The 19,322-nt window shown below is 37.2% G+C and overlaps 1 protein-coding gene across 2 annotated transcripts in view; it reads left to right on the forward strand.

Annotated features, from left to right (window-relative positions):
• Positions 1 to 9,898, forward strand: part of si:ch211-236d3.4 (protein FAM107B) — a 30,182-nt gene extending 20,284 nt beyond the window's left edge. Inside the window, exons 4-6 of one of the 2 annotated variants that reach the window (XM_060858219.1) lie at positions 2,497 to 2,728; positions 7,924 to 8,097; positions 8,517 to 9,898. In XM_060858219.1, the coding sequence (XP_060714202.1) occupies positions 2,497 to 2,728; positions 7,924 to 8,089 (398 nt within the window). In that variant the 3' untranslated portion in view covers positions 8,090 to 8,097; positions 8,517 to 9,898. The remainder of the gene's footprint in view (positions 1 to 2,496; positions 2,729 to 7,923; positions 8,098 to 8,516) is intronic. The other variant, XM_060858218.1, reaches the window with a different exon arrangement.
• Positions 9,899 to 19,322: the final 9,424 nt, after the last annotated feature.

The following is a 19,322-nucleotide window of genomic DNA, read 5'->3' on the forward strand; positions in this document are numbered from 1 at the left end:
CTTTGTAATGAGTAAACTGTATTAAAGTTCTTTTAAGCTATTTGTGATTATTCGGGGCTGATTGAAAACAGTCAGTACCTTGGTGAAATCACTACCTTGGCGTCTGAGAACGAAAAGGTGTGTTTGTGTGGTGAGGATTGTAGCTAGGGCGGCCATGTTTGTTCACTGCCCACAACTTGGAGCTGGGAGTTGGAGGGCTGAGATGGTGACATGGTGACATGACAGGACCTTATACATAATTAACTATTTTTAAGATAATCAGGAGTGTTAGTGCTATCTATTCTTGCTTTAGGACAGATGTCAGTATTAGATGATTAGAATAATTATGTAGCCTGGTTAGATTTAGTTGGTTAGATCTGACCTCATTCATAGTGAAAGCGACAATCAGGAACACATAGCGAGTGAGTAACGGGAACATGACCTCTTATGAACAGTTAACGAAACCTACAATAAGGATCTAATCTAAAAAAACAATCCTGCAAAGATTCAGTACAAACAGGATACAGCACTTATGAGACGTCTGTTCAGGTTTTTTTCATCCTGTGCTTTGATTTTTGGAGCATATTTTTCTCCTGTGGAATCCATTGTGCTCTGGTTTTAATATTGAATAGCGTAGATCGTCTCTAGTTCCTCCTCAAAACCTTTACCATTGTTCAGATCTGGCCTCAGAGCATATGACACCTGATCTTTTTCCACTGTCACTCGGCTAAGGATCAGTTCGCCTTTAATATCTTCCGTCCAACGAGAATTGAAGGAGTCTGTGATGCTCTGTGGCCTGTAGAGCTCGCCATAAATGAATTACTCTTAAGTTGAGCTGAATCAATAAGTATGCCTGAGGTTGAAATGGAAACGTTCACATCTGTAAATTTATCTAACGTGGCAGATGAGGTATTTTTATAGCATCATATATTCTCTGTAAAAGCTTATCCGATTTCGATATCCAACAGATATCCTGGAAAATAGTCAGACAGGAACACGTTAAATGTGATGGAGTGCAATATGCAACTTATTGCCTCCGTTCAGGTCATTTCTGAGACGTTGTCCTAGAGTGTATATGATATAATGTGGATATACTGGTTGATCCTGATGGTTAAAAGATGGTTAAAGTATAACAGGACAGGAATGTATACCAGGTCAGGATTCTGAAGCTTGTCACCAGATTAGTGTACGACAGATACCAGACGCTCCGTGCAGCCGTCAGTCGCAGACTTGGTGTCTGAGACTGAAACTAGCCTCGGTAAGCAAAAATCACTAAGCACAAGTGGTAGCCTTAAATCTAAATGAGTTCTTACGCTCTAACCTAAAACCACATGCCTCTTATATTATTTTAGCTTCCTTCATCTTAAATACAACACATTGGTCTGTAATAACAGGTACTGTGGTTGCATGTTAAAGCCCTGCACTTTAACGGGCTTGTTTGGACGTGTAAATTGCTGGGTTCAGCAGACAGGAAATGGATCTCAGGAATTTCCTCCAGAATCCAAAGAAACATAAACAGCCAAAAAAAGGCTAAAGTGTTCACCTGCTACTTCTGGTAATATATTTCTTTTCTCTCAGTCTCGCTAATATTGAATCACTCACAGGCTATAGTTATGTTTGGAAATCCCATGAACCAGTGAGTTTGAATCTGACAGGTTGTGTTTTTGTCTGTACCGGGTGATCCCCACCCCACCCCCCCACACACCGCCCACCACTAAACACTAAACACTAGGGGTGGGGATAGTTTTCATATACACAGTGATTTCACTCAGTAAAGTGAAGTATTATAAATGTATCATTCATTGAGCACCAGCATCATGCTTTCCATGATCTTGTGTTACTCCTTTTTTGACTAATCAACTAAAAATCTTTCTGAAGTATGTTTTCAGGACACAGCCCGATTTATTTATTTATTTATTTCTGCAAACCTTTTGTCCAACATTGCAAGTGTGCATAGAAATGGAGATCATGGGAAACATGAAGCTGGCACTGAATAAATGTAATATTTTGATAAATAAGGAGTTTATCACATCCAGCTTTAAGATGTAAAACACATGGAATTTCTGCAGCACTACAGCTCTATTCTTTGGCTCCTTTTAGTTGCTAAGAAACCAAAATGTGTCAAGACTGATTTACATCATGTGGTGGGTCTGAATCTTTGTCACTGCAGTTGAATCATGCTAGAGTTTTTGATTGCTGGATTGTCTTCTGGCTAAACAAACTATATAAAAGGGAAAAACATGCAGGGTTCTGATGACTAAAACACTTAATGACGATGAATATCAACTAGTCTTTCACTTCCTCTCCTAAGCAGCACAGTAGCACATTACTCAAGGATGAACTTACAGTATATGTTGGATTTCATATGCACATCTTCTAAGCCCTGAAAATTTAAATTCAACAGTGTAATGTTATTACATTATGCAATTAACTTTTCTAAAATTCCTCTCTCTCTCTCTCTCTCTCTCTCTCTCTCTCTCTCTCTCTCTCTCTCTCTCTCTCTCTCTCTGTCTCTAGCCTCAGCATACGCAGATATCCAGTGGGAACAGCCTCATCAGCCTGAAATATCATATGATGACCCATTGCGATGCCCACGGAGGAATATCCTCCCTGTGGCCAGCTATGCCCCTCATCCTGATTATGTGCAAGGGGACGATGATCTCATCAAGCCAAAAAAGCTGGTTAATCCAGTCAAAGCTTCTAAAAGCCACCAGGAGCTTCACCGAGAGCTGCTTATGAACCATAAACGGTATAAAAGTACACACACATACACACACAACTAGTAATGGAGTCCAAATAATACACACATTAAATCTTATAAGGTATGTGTGGATATATAAACATTCTGTTTTCCTATTTAGGCTATGACAAAAATTTATAAAATTTAATGCGGCCTAGGGCTTTCGAGCCACATGTACCAGATTCGGATATGTTGTAGTAACTCGGCAAGCTTTCGATCTATCTACACCAAACTCGGCCAGCTCCTTTAGGGAGATACTCTGAACAAAGTTTTAAATTGGTGTACCGACTGGCCTTTCGGTTGTCCCGCAGCCCCGCCCCCAAAATATGCAAAATCAAAAAACTTTTTACAACATGGACATGTGACATATCAAAACACTCAGCCGAATGAGGGGAACTTCCTCAGGAGTATTCGGATGACGTCACATGCTCGTCTCCACTTGCCTCCAAATGTTTTGGCACCCTATCTTTCTGTCCACTTTCTCCAAAAGTAACACTGACCCTTATGTCCACTCGCCTCCAAAAAGCACCGGCCTTTGCGAATACTTGCCTCGTCAAAGCCAACATCAAAGTTTGTCGCAACGAACTTTACAAATCTAGTTTACATTATATTAATATAGATTTGGGATTTTTTCCAAATAAAAGGATAAATTATTACTTCCAATCTCAGCATATTTAAACATCTGACTACTCACAACAGAGTACTTAATGCAAGACAGAAAAATGTTATGAAAAACACATTAGTAATAAATTGTATTTATTTATTTATTTATTTATTTAAAGGTATTACCTGCTATACAATATTTATTTTTAATGCTTTGATTTTTTTTCCAGCTTAAATATTTTTATGTTTTTAATTATTATTATTTATTTTTAAATTATTTTATTCTATTTTAGAACCACACAATCTAGTGTCACCCAGATGAGGATGGGTTCCTATTTGTGTCTGGTTCCTCTCAGGTTTTCTTCCTCGTATCGTCTCAGGACGTTTTTCCTTGTGACTTCTCCAGATTTCTCATTAGGGACACAATGCAAAATTGATATTTATATCTTGTGTTATATATTTTTGTAAAGATGCTTTGTGACAAGGTCCATTGTTAAATGTGCTATACAAATAAAAATGAAGTATTAGATGTTAAAAAATTGCAAATTTCAAGTCTGTCATAAAAATAATGCGGAAAAAAACAGCAGCGGCAGCAAAAATAAATCAAGATATACTATAGACATGAAGAAGGATAAACAGGCTCAAAACTAGAATCTGATCAGAGGGTTAAATCTAAATGCTGTCTATTGAATATACTTATAGTACTCTATCTGTAAGCACTGCATGAATCAGTTATTAATGTTGCTTTGCATGGCATGTCTATTTACTATATGAACAGTAACTACTTATGAATAATTGATGTTCTTTAATGAAGATAATATTGATACTGTTTTCTGCATTCAACTAAACTTGTGACAGTCCATGAAAGACAGCAACTTGTCCTGTAGCACTTCAGGACAGGCAGAAATGGGAAATCCTTGAGTAAGTGATATACTGAAGCGAAGACGTGATACAGAGCTGAATCATTTCCGAACAGCTCAGCAGGGGAGCCTTGCAGAAACTGTCGTGCTCCTCCTAACAGCTGTATATACAGCAGTACCACCCACAGACCCTCGGGACCTCTTGCTACATATTTCACTTTATTTTTCACTACAGCTTACCAAAGGAAGTATCTTACTCAGAACATACACTATGGGTGAAAATTCAACAGAAATCAAGACACACGAATGATTATCATCATTTTGAATTTGAGATCAAGTTTGACAAATCTTAGACGTTTTATAAAGTAAACAACATGTCATGCGAAGCAAAAATAGCAAAAGGAACTCTGAGACCCTAGGAAAAGCTGTCTTTTTTTTTTTTTGGCGAATAAGCGTTTGCAACACAAGCTTCACAGTTGCCTGGGAACCACAAGCTACAACACATACCCCCTTCCAAGCCTTAACACATTCACAACACAGTCATTCTCTGTATGGAGACAAGGGCAACTAAAGCGCCTCCGCTTTAAACTGGCCAACATAGGCACCTTTTATCCTGCTATTCTCTTCGTCTCTGACACATTAAAGAGCATTTTAAAAAGAGTCCCATTCAGCCAAACAAGAGCAAGCACAGTAGCACTGTTCAGCTCTTACTTTCCCACTGTTTTGCATTATTGCTTTTGGGTCGGACACCGTTATCTAAAACGGGTCCTTCGAAGCCTATGTAGCATCTCTGGAACAATGCTCGTCTACCGAACCGGTCTCTTGGGTCTTATTTGCATTCCCGAGGCTAAATTTAAAGGATAGATTTTTAGGCACTGCAAAAGATTGGACATTTTAGAAAGATTCTCGTCTGTACTCTTTCATCAGTTACAGGCATAGATTGGAGTTTAAGTAGGGATGGTAGTGTGTGTAGGTGTGTGTGTCTATGTCCATATCCATGCTGCAAGATACATAACACTAAGCTGGCACTGAGCCACCATTGCCATTAGGAAGGTATCTGGTTGGACACTTCTGGCACCTGAAGTCATTTTGGCCCTGGAAGATTTAAGAGAGCACAGTGAGGGCACTCCACAGGGAGGGGAAAGGAAAGCGAGAGATAACAGCAACAGGATATAGTCTTTTAGCCTAAGTGGCAGAAGAATTGGGTCACTACTAAACGGTGCCCATCTCTCCTTTTGAACTCTCTGAAGATAAGCGTTTATACGGCTTGGGTCTTTAGAGAGGACGGAGACAGAAGACAAAAAGAGTGACAATGAAGGAAGGAATGCAGAGGACAGAGACAGAGTAGAGCTCGTCCTTTATTTATTCTCATGTTACGTGCTAAGGGAATAGTGTAATTTGTATTATTCATGATAACTGGGATGGGGAAAATGATATCAAAATGGTCCCACATGGATAATGTTTGAGCTTTCCAAAACTGTTTATCCCTACATTCACTTAAATACCACCGCTTTAACTTTGAAAATACACTAACACAAAGCATCCTTTTTAAAACACACTGATAGTCTGTGCTAAATTGTGAAAAGGAAATCAGTTATACTGTCTGGTGTTTTGTTTTTTCACCTGCACTTACATGTTATGTTTCTTTATGATATATCTTGCACAGCTACTAGATCATTGTAGCAATGCCTGCTAACTAGCATCCTTCTTAGCATAAAACTCCTCACTTGCTAGACAAAATTATGCTAAATGCAGGACATTATTAATCATGTAAAATGTCACTTTTAATCATATTCACAGATTATGTTAAGATTTCATACGAACAATGTAAACTTGTAAAATTCACCATTTTGGTGCAACAATGCTAGAGTTTCTCCACATGACGAGTTTTTTTTTAATTTAGCAACATATCTGATGTAAATATTACAATATGGTCTTCTTTCCACCATGATGTACAAATTTTGAGTTAGTGTACCATCGATATGCCTGTGTGAGCACAAGCCTTCCTCTGGGTCTCAGGGAGCAGGTCTGTAGGCGGCTGTGTGTCTAACTCGCCTCATTACTCACAGCTCTGTTTGTTTGTTGTTGCTGTTTCCATGTCTCCTTTGCTTCACGGACACTATATAAATTAAGAAGGATGATAATTATAACACGCAAACTGCTTTTCCACTTCTAAGCACATTCAAAGCCTCCTCCCTGTGGAGGAAACAGGCTCACACCTAATTTAATTAGCAGTCAGTGAGGGAACATGTCCGTGTCTACATGTCTGCTTAGCAGATCCCTAACCATCTAATCACCTGGTATTGATGTATTCTCTAAAATCAGTTGTCATGAGAACGATCGATCAGATCACAAAACACACTAAATAACTTTAATCTAAAAATCTAAATAGTTTTATTCAGTTTCATTTCTTTGGAAATTCTGTGAGTTGGGCAGACATTTTTAGCTCTTGACAGTTGGTCACACTGAGTAAACTAACACCTTAATATCTCACAAATCCGTTTGCTTACATCGACACTCAGCCTTTACAGAATATAACGTGAGTGCCATCTATTGGAGAAATAATAAAAATGTTAATCATTCTTCTTCAGGAGCACTAGATATTGTTATATATTCATGTTTTCACTTAGACAGTTTTATCAGAAGCTATTTTTAAATATAAAGCTATTAATAAAGTTGACAAGGATAGTTCTGAAGAAAAAGAGTAGCTAAAACCAAACTATGTCAAGATGTACTCCATTTTTAGACAAAAACAATATAATAGCAAAATATTTCAGGACATGGAAACATTACATGTTTATCGGTGTAAGATATATTTCATTCCTATGAGAGTAAGTGATGCTAGCTTGTGTATTTCCAGCATTACTTAAATTAGCCAAATTAGCTAGCTTCCAATATCAGCTAGCAAATTTTTTTAAGCTAAAGTATGTGAGCTGTGTTAGGTTGATATGTGATACTTCATTGATTTACATATACTATCAGTAACTAGCTAAACATGGATTGTTTGGCATTAAGTAACCTAGTAAGCTAGTTAGCTTATATATTGAAATCACGGCTTGACGTTGTGGCAATACCTTTCATGCGCAACTGCTTTAACAATTTATTTAACTGCTTTAATGGTTATGACTGTATTATACAGTCATAATTATTTTCTTGTATTACTTAGCGCCAGTTGGCTAGCTTGCCAATTTTCTCTGATAAAACAGGCTCTGCTAGCTATGTTAGCCTGTAGATTAGACAGTTGGTTTGACAAATTTCAGGCATGTTTTATGATTAATGATGAGTTATGACTATAAGCTAATTAGCGACTTTTTAATTAGATATATCTAGCCAATTTCCTAGCTAGTTTTCTTAGTCTCTAATAAATATATCCATTGTAGTGCGTTATATGTAAATAAATTTTGTTTTTAAATCTAACTTTGAAATTGGCCAAAATCAATTCATGCTATAGACGGCAGTTAGTTCTGGGAATAATGCCATGCTTCCAGCATTTAGCATGCTGATATAGCGTGCTGATATAGTAGCTTAAGTAATGCACACTCTGTAGCCTATCTAGGTCACTTATTTAATATGTATAACTATTGATCACTTCCAGAGGTAATATCAAACCAAAATGGAACACATTAAACACACTCACTCAGAGGACATGATGTCAAGTGTTTTTACATCAGGTTTTTCAGCATGACCCAAAAAAGCCGGGGCTGTCCAGATACTCTGTAATTCTGTATCTGTCTTTGACAGGGGTGTGGAGAATAAACCAGAGCTCCAGCGTGTATTGGAGCAAAGGAAGAGAGATCAGATGATCAAACAGAGAAAGCAAGAGGAGGAGGCTCGGAAAAAGGTCTCACCTCTGGAGCAAGAGCTTCTCAAGAGGCACAAACAACTGGAGGAGGTGAAATTCCTGTGAAATTCTTTGTAAGGTTTCTTGTTGATGTCATCTATAGAGAGTTTTCTTCTATTCTAAAAATGTATAATGGTTTGTGAAACACATACATTCCCCTCCAAAAGTATTGGAACTAGTGCTATTGGAGATAAAATCATATATCATAAATCATAAATCATATTTTCAAGTATATTAAAGTGAATATTTAGTAGCTTTTTCAAGTGATTACATTATTTTTTTGCTTTATGATTACATACTGCAGAGTTACTCAACCACCACCAGTAACCCATCCACAGCACTGATTGAAGTTCAAAATGAATCGATTTCTTATAAAACCATATAATAGATTAAGAGAGAGTTCCAAGTTGAACCATTTCAGAATGATTCTGACCTATCCAGAAACCATTTAGCAACGTCATTTTCTAATAATGTACCTATATGTGTTTCCTAGTTGGAGCAGGAGCAGGAACGGCAGGAGGAGTGCTCACGCAGTGCTCCTGAGTTCATCAAGGTCAAGGAGAACCTGCGCAGAACGTCGCTCATGAGCACTGGAGAGAAAGAGGTGTAGAGGAGAAGATCAGGATAAATCTGTGTGCTTCTTTCTCACTCATTCTGTCTTTCTCACTTTTCTGTCTTACACAAATATATGCTCCTGCTGGACAAAACCTGTGTTTTCATAAATCAACATGGAAGACAGAAGATGGAGTTCCAGAGCTGAAAAAGGGACATCATTTGAGCTTGTCTTGATGAATTCAGGGATTGTCTGCAATTCTGAAGCAGGTGTGCTAGTTGGAGATGAACATTCTGATGAAGTTATGTTTCTCTGCAGAAGAACCAGAGCATCTTCATACAGTGTACAATCAGTATTAATGCATATCACTGGATTCCCAACTGCCAAGTGCACTGCACATCCCAGACATTTAAGGAATCAATATCAGAAACGCAATGTTTTTTTTTTGTTTTTTTTTTTCCTGATGTATAACAATCAGCACAAGTCACTTTTGTTCATAAATGGAATGAATAACATTTCTCACTTCTGATGTGAATATATTTCCAAGGCTGCATGTGTCTGTGCGAGACGTTTACAAAAAAACAGACTGTATCCTAATTACTGTGATGGCACAACGAATCAGTGACGGCTGACCTGCCTACCTGGAGGAGGAGTAATTCTTTGTTTTGCAGGCGGGGGGGGGAGTAAAAACGGCCTTTTTTTTTTTCAAACTGCTTGTCTAACAACCTTTGGAGAAGCTGCGAAATGGTTTCACATGGCCGACATTTTCACTGTTGATCTGCTGTTCAAACTCTAAACCTGTCTAAGCGTTGACCATTACCGTTTACAATAAAAAAATTTGCCCTTTCTGTCTTTCAGCCAAAAACCAAAAGTGTTTTTTGACAATTTTCCAACGTCTGCTTGAGTAAAAGAGAATGGTTTGTCAATTAATATCACAGAGTTCAAAACTGTCCGTCATAACACATTCATATTTTTGTTTGGCTTCTGCATATACAGTAACTCATTCTTTTATACAACATGAAACTCCTCCTCGAAACACATGAAGGTTGGCGGGTCCGTCGTGGTCTTAACCCAGGATCTATTTTTTCGAGACAGGAGTGCTGTGATGCTTAAATGTCTCTGTTCTTTTTCCGTGCCTTTGTGAGAGCTACAGAACAGACAGCACAGGCAGAGCGAGTGACTGTTTCTGCATTTTAATCATTATATCACTCTATGTACCCTGCATCATCATAGTTAAGGATGTGTCACATAACAGCATGGCCTATGTGTGTGCGTAAGAAAGAAAGTGTGTGTGTGTGTGTGTGTGTGTGTGTGTGTGTGTGTGTGCGTACAAAAAGTGTCTATTAAAATCACATAATAGGATAATCAGCAAGTAAATACAAACCCTAGATGAAACTGACCATAACTTTCCATTTTACATATATGAAAAATATTTAGTATCAAGATTTTAGTATTTCTTTTTTTCCTTATATTTTAGTCACACTTGAGATTATTTAGAAAAGATACAGAAATTATATTTGGATATATATTTTATTTTTTACTAATTTCTAAAATTACAGATGTGTAACCACCAATATTGAAGTCACGTTTTTGTTATTATTATTATGCTTTTATGTTGTAAAACATGGGTTCATAAAACACCAAACACTGACTTTTTTCCATTCTGTCATTTCAGTACATTTAAAAAATTAAATCTGACATTTTGATTGTTATCAACAAATGATGGCACATAGACTAACACAAAATCCTGTAATATAATGTCAAAAGTGTTATTACTTTATATAAAATTAAATAAAATAAAAGTAATAATATAACAGACGCTTCCTATTTTTTCTTTCATTTCGCTCGGTTTTTTAAAAATGAAAACCGAGTAAGAAAGGAAACACACATGAAAAGTGTTCCATCGAGTCAACACCAACCGTTTCACAATATGCTATCAAGTTGAGTTGCACTCTTAACTGCTCTCTTTAAAAACTGCCAGGCATCCAGACCTCAATGCAAGACTTGAGAATCACAGCTTCCTGCATGGGGAATTTCACAAGCCTCCAAAGTGAAACTATAGAGAATAATGGGCTTGTAAGAGTCATCACAAGCAACAGCCTCAGCAGACACTGCAAACAAACACCGGCAAGAGTGTTACGCCTGGCACATCCCAGATTCCTGTAGAGAGGTTATCATGGTCAGTTTCATCCTAATGGCTCTTCGATGGACTGTTTTTCTTTCATGGAATGTCTCCATCTTTGCCTCCTGTCCAGCTTCTCGATGACTTCTTAATTAGAGGAGCAGGTAACAGTACACCCCGAAATCACAAGACCCTTTGTCCATGCAACCACTCTATCCACCTTCAATCTGTATAATCCCGAAAAAATCTTCAGGATCCGATCTGTCGTGCTCTACTGAACAAAGAAGAAATTGTTCAAGGTGGGACGCCGCTGAACCTGAACTGAATGATGGCACGGCTGAAGTAGCGGACCTGAACTGGAGCAGGTAACCGAACCGCATCGGGCTCCAGGTAAAGAACAGGTGTGTGATCTAAAGAGGAAAAGATACTTCTAGGTGTTTAGTCCAACTCGCCTAACGGCTTTGCCGGCAGCTTCATTTTCTACATGACTATGAAAGTTTTCGCTTGTCCTTGTCATTTGAAATATGTCCCCTTGGCACACTCAGCTTTTACCTTCTTCTGTTAACTAAAAGTTTGAGAGATTATGTCCACCTTCGAATGACATGAGCATCTTGAAGGACTTTAGAGCCAGTAAATGATCAAAAAAAGGGTTCTTCACAAGTTTCAAGTTTGTTTAAAAAAATCATTGCATGTGCAAGAACAAGTCCATAAATTTGGCATTTTGTACATTTCAAAACACCAAACCAAAACTAGCAAGTGTAATAAATATCAGTGGAAATTCTGGGAAGAAATCTATAACGGTATTGAGCAATTTCTTTGTAGAGTTACTAGTGTTTATCATTGTAAAACGGGTCTTGTTCGGACTTGTGAATGGACCTACATTAAACCTTAAAAAACGCCCTTAAAGGTTCTAGATTTAACATTATTTTCTTGAGAATCACCACTGGGGCCCTTAAACATGTGCTTTAAACAACAATTTGTTGGATTCATGGTTGCTTCTGGGTGTAGCTGGGTTCTCCAGTTTTGTCCCAACTCCCAAAAACATGCCATGTTGGATGACCAATGACTCTAAGTTGCCCCTAGGTCACAATATACTGGTGTATTTCAGTTCCTTGCACCTCACACTCAAGTGTTCCTGGGATTCCAGATCCACCATGATGATGACCAGGATAGAATAGATGAATGTTTATCTACCATTCATTCTTTAGAAAGGACCTAATACCACTAAAGCCAGTCAGGTTATACTAAAGCACAGGCAATATAGTTTTGAAGATTTGAAGTTTCACCCCAATAAACCTTAATGAGACCATCAAAAGAACGCATTAATCCTTCGTTTCCTCTAGCATACAAGGCTTATTTTTTTTTGGCATTTTACCTGCTGTTAAAAAAAACACACAACCCTGCATACATTGCTTATGGTTACAAACCAAGCAGCACCTATCGAATGTCCTTAGCTAGTGCTTGGTGTTCAATATCCCCTAGTCACTGTGTTAAAGACCATCTTTCGAACCTCAAACCAGATGCCCTGGTGGACAGTGGGTTGGGTTATGGAAATGCAACACAGTTACAGGTGTACCAGAGGGGTAGATGCTTGAGGACACACCCCTATAAATAGTGGAAGGGTGGGGCCTGGCTGATAGGTACGCTACAAAATTGTAGAGCTTGGACGCTGTGTACAAGCACTCTGAGAAAAAAGGAAGAGATGGGAAGACATCGAGAGCTGGCTGCATCTCTGCTTATCCTGGTACTCATGGCCTACATCTGTGAAGCAGGTAACACAACGTTATAGCGGTCTCATGGGGTTTCAAGTTTAAAAAATATAATTTTGCTTTGCTAGGGAGTAAACGTTAACGAGGCAGAACTAGATATCAACTTCTAATAGCAGTTTTTACTTCTGGTGAAAACTTAAATGACCAGGGGATCCGTTTTAATGAAAGGAGACCTGGTTCAATTACTACAGTACATAACAATTATGAAAATACTGGAACCTGGAACTGGAAGATATAATGATTTAAGGATACCACTTTTCTATTTCCTATTAATCTTATTCGACTAAGCAGTTGCACTGACCTTATATTTACTTATATTAAAGACCTATATATTAAAGAATATTATGATATTAGACCTTATATTATGTTACTCTGTTAGTCCAGGTTCATTGTACTATTACGTGTACTGTGATGTTTTACTATCTTCTTTTTATTCTCTGTAAAAGTATATAATTTAGCGTACATGCATGCTATAGAGTCATTAGAGTAATATTATAGAATTATATACTTTTATTATATAATCTAATTATTTTTAAGCATGTTTTTAAATGTTTTTTTTTTTTGTTTGTTTTAGTAGTAAAGTCAAAAGTTCAGTGTAAATCTATTTATGGTGACCTAAAGACACTTTTCCACAGATTGGAAGCGATAGATTAAGAAGAGAGTAACATTACAGGTGTATTGCTTATTAAAGAAAAATTCTGGTCATTATTTGTTTGCCGTATACGAGACTTTCCCAGATCCAGTGCTGGATGTCCGCACCATTGTTAAAAAATATTAAAATGTAATTTTCTCCTTATCAGTAGGATAAATTTGGGAAAACACAAATCTATACAGAGCTTGTGTTTACTTTGATGTATTTTTTGCATTAGTTCATGACTTTTGTGTTAAGAAAATCACTCACTTTGAAGCCATACTACTAACTAAGTTGACATTTCTGCCCTAGCGTTGCTCAGAAGGTCTTCGGCCACTGATTTTCTGAGGTCAGGCAGAGAGAAGAGAGCTGCTCGGTGTGTGAACGGTGACTGCAGCTCAGAGAGCAGCGAGTCCGAGGAGATCTTGGAGGCCAACTCCGATTACGTGAGTGTGTTTTGCAACACCGGGCACACACTTACAAGCTTTTACAAGCGGCCCTTTGGCAGTGTGGCTTACATCACTGGGCACAAAACCAACTCTAACCTGCTATGAGCCAGTATACAAGATAGACTTTCTGAGGTCTATATTTCAGAAGTGCTAAGCATGAAGTCAGCACTTCGGAATAAAGGAGTCAGCATTGTATGCGTTGGTGTATTGGGTTTTAATGTGAATTTATCCTTATCAGCACAACTGGTTTTAAACTTTAAACATTTATTTGATGTCAGTTTAAATGTCTGTTTTAGGAGCAAGAGAACTCAAAGATGGTCTTTCCAGGTGGATCACAAGTAGGAGGCCTCAAGGTAAGACACTGCATGGCTGAAGAAAAAGGCAATAACACAAAAATAACCATGTTTTCTGAATTGGTTGTTTTACAATGTTTGCATGCACTGGTCCTGAAGTGTGGTCAGCATTATGGAATACCGTGCGTTAAGTGTTAACGCTTTCATTCAGTAACCGAGTAGACTTGGTGATCTATCTGAGAGGCGCAGAAAACTATTTGTCCACTTTCTTCCTGCTCACCTCTCTGCTGTGATCACATGAAAAGTAGCCTGTAACTAAATCTGCCCTCAGGGAAATCCCTTGCTGCTCTGTCTCGCCTTTAAGATGTCTTGCAGTCTCACACCACACAGTCAGTAAGATGCCTGTAGCAAAGTAAAGCAATAAATGCCAAAAAATGCATACAATCTTTCTTCTGCTTGCTTTCAGTGTCCGAAAACTCTCCCATTCTTATTTTCTGGATTTTACTCTACAAATATTAGCAATAATAAATCTGCTGCCCTGCTGAAAAAAAATGCAGATTAACCTTAGTCTACCAAGTCGACCAGCTCGTCTTACCAGGCCTTATGGGATCAGGAAACTTGGAAACGATTTAGACTGTGAGAGACACCGGTCCTTAGTGGATAAGAATGGACACACTTATTCAAATGCTGCATTCAAATGCAACCTGTGAATTTGTGCTTTCAGAATCAGAAAGCGTACACAAGATATGTCGAAGTATCTGCAATAACAAGTGAACTAAGACAAATAAAATTCATCCTCCAGAACTAGCTTTACGTTTATTTATAAGCCTTAGGAGGAGCTGATAATTATAAAGGAGATGTTATCAGGAGATTGTAGGAGATTGCATCCTGGCAATGTGACAATTCTTAAGCTCATCCCTGTCAATCACCACAACACAAAAAATGTATTTATGAACTCATGTATGCAGAAGAGTGCAGTTAGCATTTTGTACATCTGCCCTATGATAAAGCAATGGCAGAAAAAAGTATTCCCCAAATTTAGAGCTAACTAGTTGGTAGGAATTGGCATGTGACTAAGATTGAGAGAAAATGAAATAGAAACAAAGTGGTAATAGTAATAGTTGCTTGTTTCTCATCATCTCTGGTTATAAAGACAAATAAAAGTCATGAAGAGGTAAACCTGTCCTTTCAAAAAAAAACAAAAAAAAAAACATACAATACTAAACTGCATGATTGGAAAAATAACTAACATTCATTTTCATGTTAGAGAAAAAACATTTTTTTTTCTCTGAAATCTTGTTAGTATTATTAGCAGTTGTGTATAAAGCCAAGACAACATTACAGCTATTGCTCGGCAACTAACAACCGCAGAGACCAGTTACAGTATTAGCTAGCTAACTGAGGCTAAGGACTTTGCTACCTAGCACAAATCCATGAAGATTTTATTACAGACAATAGTAGTAAAAGCTCAGTGATGTGGAAACGAGAAAAATCTGTCCAGAATATCAACATTTTGTTGGTAAATTACTTCTTTAAATCTGTGGCGTTCTGTGGCTGTAATCTGACTGCAGTTACACTTAGCATCAACTGCTAACTAAAGTTTTAGTTTGTAAACTCAATGAAAAAAAAAATTTTACATTTACATTTACATTTACATTACAAAATTTTTACATCATGAAGATTGAGGATAGATTTTGGGATTTAATAAGAAACACAATGAGCACAACTCTGTATGTAGCATAAAGCTATTAAATATTATTTGTGTTTGTACCAGTAATGGCAGCTTTGATAGCTACAATTACACACAGGCTTCCTGTCTATATAAAAACATATTCTGCTACATTTACCTTAGCTTCAATAAGTTGTTCCTTTTTGGCCCCAATGGCTTAAGTTACATGATTCTATAATATAATGCATGCTTGCTCTCTCTCTCTCTCTCTCTCTCTCTCTCTCTCTCTCTCTCTCTCTCTCTCTCTCTCTCTCTCTCTCTCTCTCAGGCTCCTTTTGGAGGTTCAAGGCAGGAAGGTTCAGGTATGTAGCCCTGAGGCAGAAATTGTGTGCGTAAAAGTTGAAGGTGAGCCTGAGGCACGAAATCTCTGCGCTGATGGATGTAAAGAGCTTTACTCAACACGCAGTGCCTTCACACACTCCAACGGATCACACAGTGGGTTGAGAGTATGTTATTATATGTAAAAAAAAAAAAAAAAAAAAAAACAGTAAACCTAAAGTCTTTTATATCTATACATACAGTACATAAGACTAATATTTTGTTGGTTAGTGATATTGAACCTAATATGCCTAATTTTATATTAATGGATATTATATAAATTTGGTTGTATTATAACCAGGATACTTTTTTTTTTTAACTACATGGATAAGATTCTCATAATAATACCATTAATGTAGACAAGGTGCTGCCAAGCATGGTGCTGTTTGAAAAAAAAGGAAGGAAGGAAGGAAGGAAGGAAGGAAGGAAGGAAGGAAGGAAGGAAAAAGGGAAGGAAGAAAAAGAAGGTTGATTGATTTTTCTCTTCAGTTTTAGATTAACTTGTTTCTCCACAGTAGACATATATGGTGCTAAAGCTACATAAATGCAAACACAACTGGCATTGTTCACTTTTATCAATTTACATCTCTGGTCTGATAAATGATCACAATTCAATGTACAGTAACCAAAATTGTAACCATTTTAACTAAACTAATATGAGTATATGTTATATTTTGTTCGCTATTCATATAATCTAAACTATTTCTTCTTTTTCAAGAATGAAATGATTAAAATGTTCAATAAATAGCCTACATGACATTTCCTCAGGGTCTGTTTTTTTTTCTCCAGTTATCTATACATTATGTTCAAACACCTTTCTAATTTTGCAAGGGACCTACATTTGAAGGAACACATCATAAATATGGTATACTCTTCCTAGTGTCCCTCCCAGTTTATTTTCAGTAACTGTCACACAGATTATGAAACATACAGCCACTGATAAGCCAAGCAACATTAATGAATATCAGATTGGAAGATCTGGCTAGTAAAGTCCAGAAGAGTTCTTCTGTTAATTCTCTGTTATCTAGTGTCTGCTGCCATCTTCTGTCTTCTACACATCAGGCACAAATCTTGCCCAGTAACCACAAAACAACCCAGTTCTATTGCTGAGAAGTCAGATTTTTGGGTTTTTGCATGTCGTGTAATTTTTCCTGCAGGATGAACACGTCTGTGGTTCTGCACGAGTTGAGCAACAGAATGCTGAGCTCATTTATAGGATCACCAGAGCAGGTTATGAGGCGATGCCAGACTGGAGCGTGGGAGCCGACACACTTCAGCAATCTGAAGAATGAGCTGGGCATGGAGGCAGGACAGGAGCAGCCTATGGGAAACGAAGGAAGGCTTTGCAAGCGATACTGTTGGGGAAATAAAACACCTGCATTTTTTCTACACTTCTCTTTATGACCCATATGTCAGCATGGGGCTCAGGGACCCCAAGCATAAGCAGGGGTCCATGATTGCTTTCATTTTGTTACTGTGATGGAAACCACAACCCACCATTATCAAAGTTATTATAATTATTATCGATTTCTTTCAGTTATTTAACAGCTGGGAAATGAAATAGTGTGTTTTCTGAGTGGATAGAAGAGTATAAAGCATAAATAATGAATAAATCTCTGCTAAAAGGGTATGTGGGGTTTTTTTAAGAAAGTTTGTGAACCCATCATCAAACTGTAGAGGAAAAACACCACATATCCTTTTAGCAGAGATTTATTCATTATTTATGCTTTATACTGTTTTATCCACTCAGAAAACAAAAAAGCAAGCACTGCAATAATTTCCTACATAGATTTTTTTTTTACAATTTGCCTTAAAAAAAGAAACAAAGAAAAAAAAACAATGTACATTAATTTAGCAAAGCATCACCCTCACACACAATACTGCAATCCACTGCCATGATTTTCTTTTTAAATATTTCAGATTCCTTGTCAAAAAAAAACCACTATACTGTGCATATTAATGGCACGTCAACACTTATTCTTGTATACAGGGCTGTTGGAGACCTAGAGGACATTTTACTTTCTGCCCCAATCATACCTGTCAATTTACAGGCCACAAGGAGGTCCCAGGTGAAAGTCTAAACCATGGTAACATCCATAGATATTATCACAATAAGTACATTTAGCTTTTACTATATCTACGATCTATACTTTTATACTATATCTACTACTATAATATACTGTTTTCAATACGGAAATTGTATTTAATTAGAAGATTTACTTCAAGTTGCTTATTGTAGCATTACTAAGCAATGCATTTGCAATCCTATGGAACTGATTTATTAATCATTCTCATAATGATTGGCATAACCAAATGAATGGCGTTTTAATCCAATTCATAAACAAAACATACAAATACACTTCCATCAATTGTATTTAATTGAAGCGGAATACATTTAATAAACCACTCTCAGAATTAAGAGGAATTTTTATTTTATTTTAGTTTTATTTGTCACTGAGGTTGTACTTGAAATGATTTAACACTAGATGGCAGCAAAACAAACAGACGCTCCTGCCCACCTAAGGTCGTTCATTAATATCGATAATTCCACATCTTTATAGAACATCTTCATTTGCTGTAGGTGTAATGGAATAAAGAAGATTAATAATTATATCCTTGACACATATGATATAATAATATAAAGTGGTTAATTCACACTTTGTAAAAATGACATATTACTAAATACATTTGAGCTTCTTTTCTCTCAATCTCTTTTTCTCTCTTTCTGTGTGTGTGCGTGTCTGTGTGTGTGTGTGTGTGTGTGTGTGTGTGTGTGTGTGTGTGTGTGTGTGTGTGTGTGTGTGTGTGTGTGTGTGTGTGTGTGTGTGTCTTTTAATTAGCCGTTTTCAGTACTATTTATAGCCAGAATGTCATGGGTCAAAGGTTGAAGTACTTACTGACAACATTCCCCAGAAACTTCATTCTCAGTTTGGAGAATTTTTGCTTGCCCAGTCATGTAAAGTGAAAATGTACAGAAAAAATGTAAATCTATATTTCCACTTATTTTCCAGTTGGCTATTAATCCACATCCTTTAGTGATGAATGTTTTCTGGTGGACAGTCTTTGACACTGGTGGACAGTCTTTGACACTGGTGGACAGTCTTTGACACTGGTGGACAGTCTTTGACACTGGTGGACAGTCTGCACACTGGTACATTTGGATACAGTATGTAGATTATTTTTGTATGTTATTAATAGTATCTGATTTGTAATCCAGGGTTGTGTCATTACCAGCAAGAACTAAACAACAACAACGTTGTCTTCTTACAGTACTGATCAATGTATAGACAATATAGTCTATACCTCATTCCTGAAAGGAATATCTCATTCATTTCTAAAGGTCTGGATCCACATGGATGTAATGGTTTAATTCAGCCTACCATATGTAAACATAGATGGGATACAAATACACTTTATAAACAGGAGGTTTTGATG

Source organism: Tachysurus vachellii, chromosome 22 (genome assembly GCF_030014155.1).
Source record: "Tachysurus vachellii isolate PV-2020 chromosome 22, HZAU_Pvac_v1, whole genome shotgun sequence".
Classification (NCBI taxonomy): Eukaryota; Metazoa; Chordata; class Actinopteri; order Siluriformes; family Bagridae; genus Tachysurus; species Tachysurus vachellii.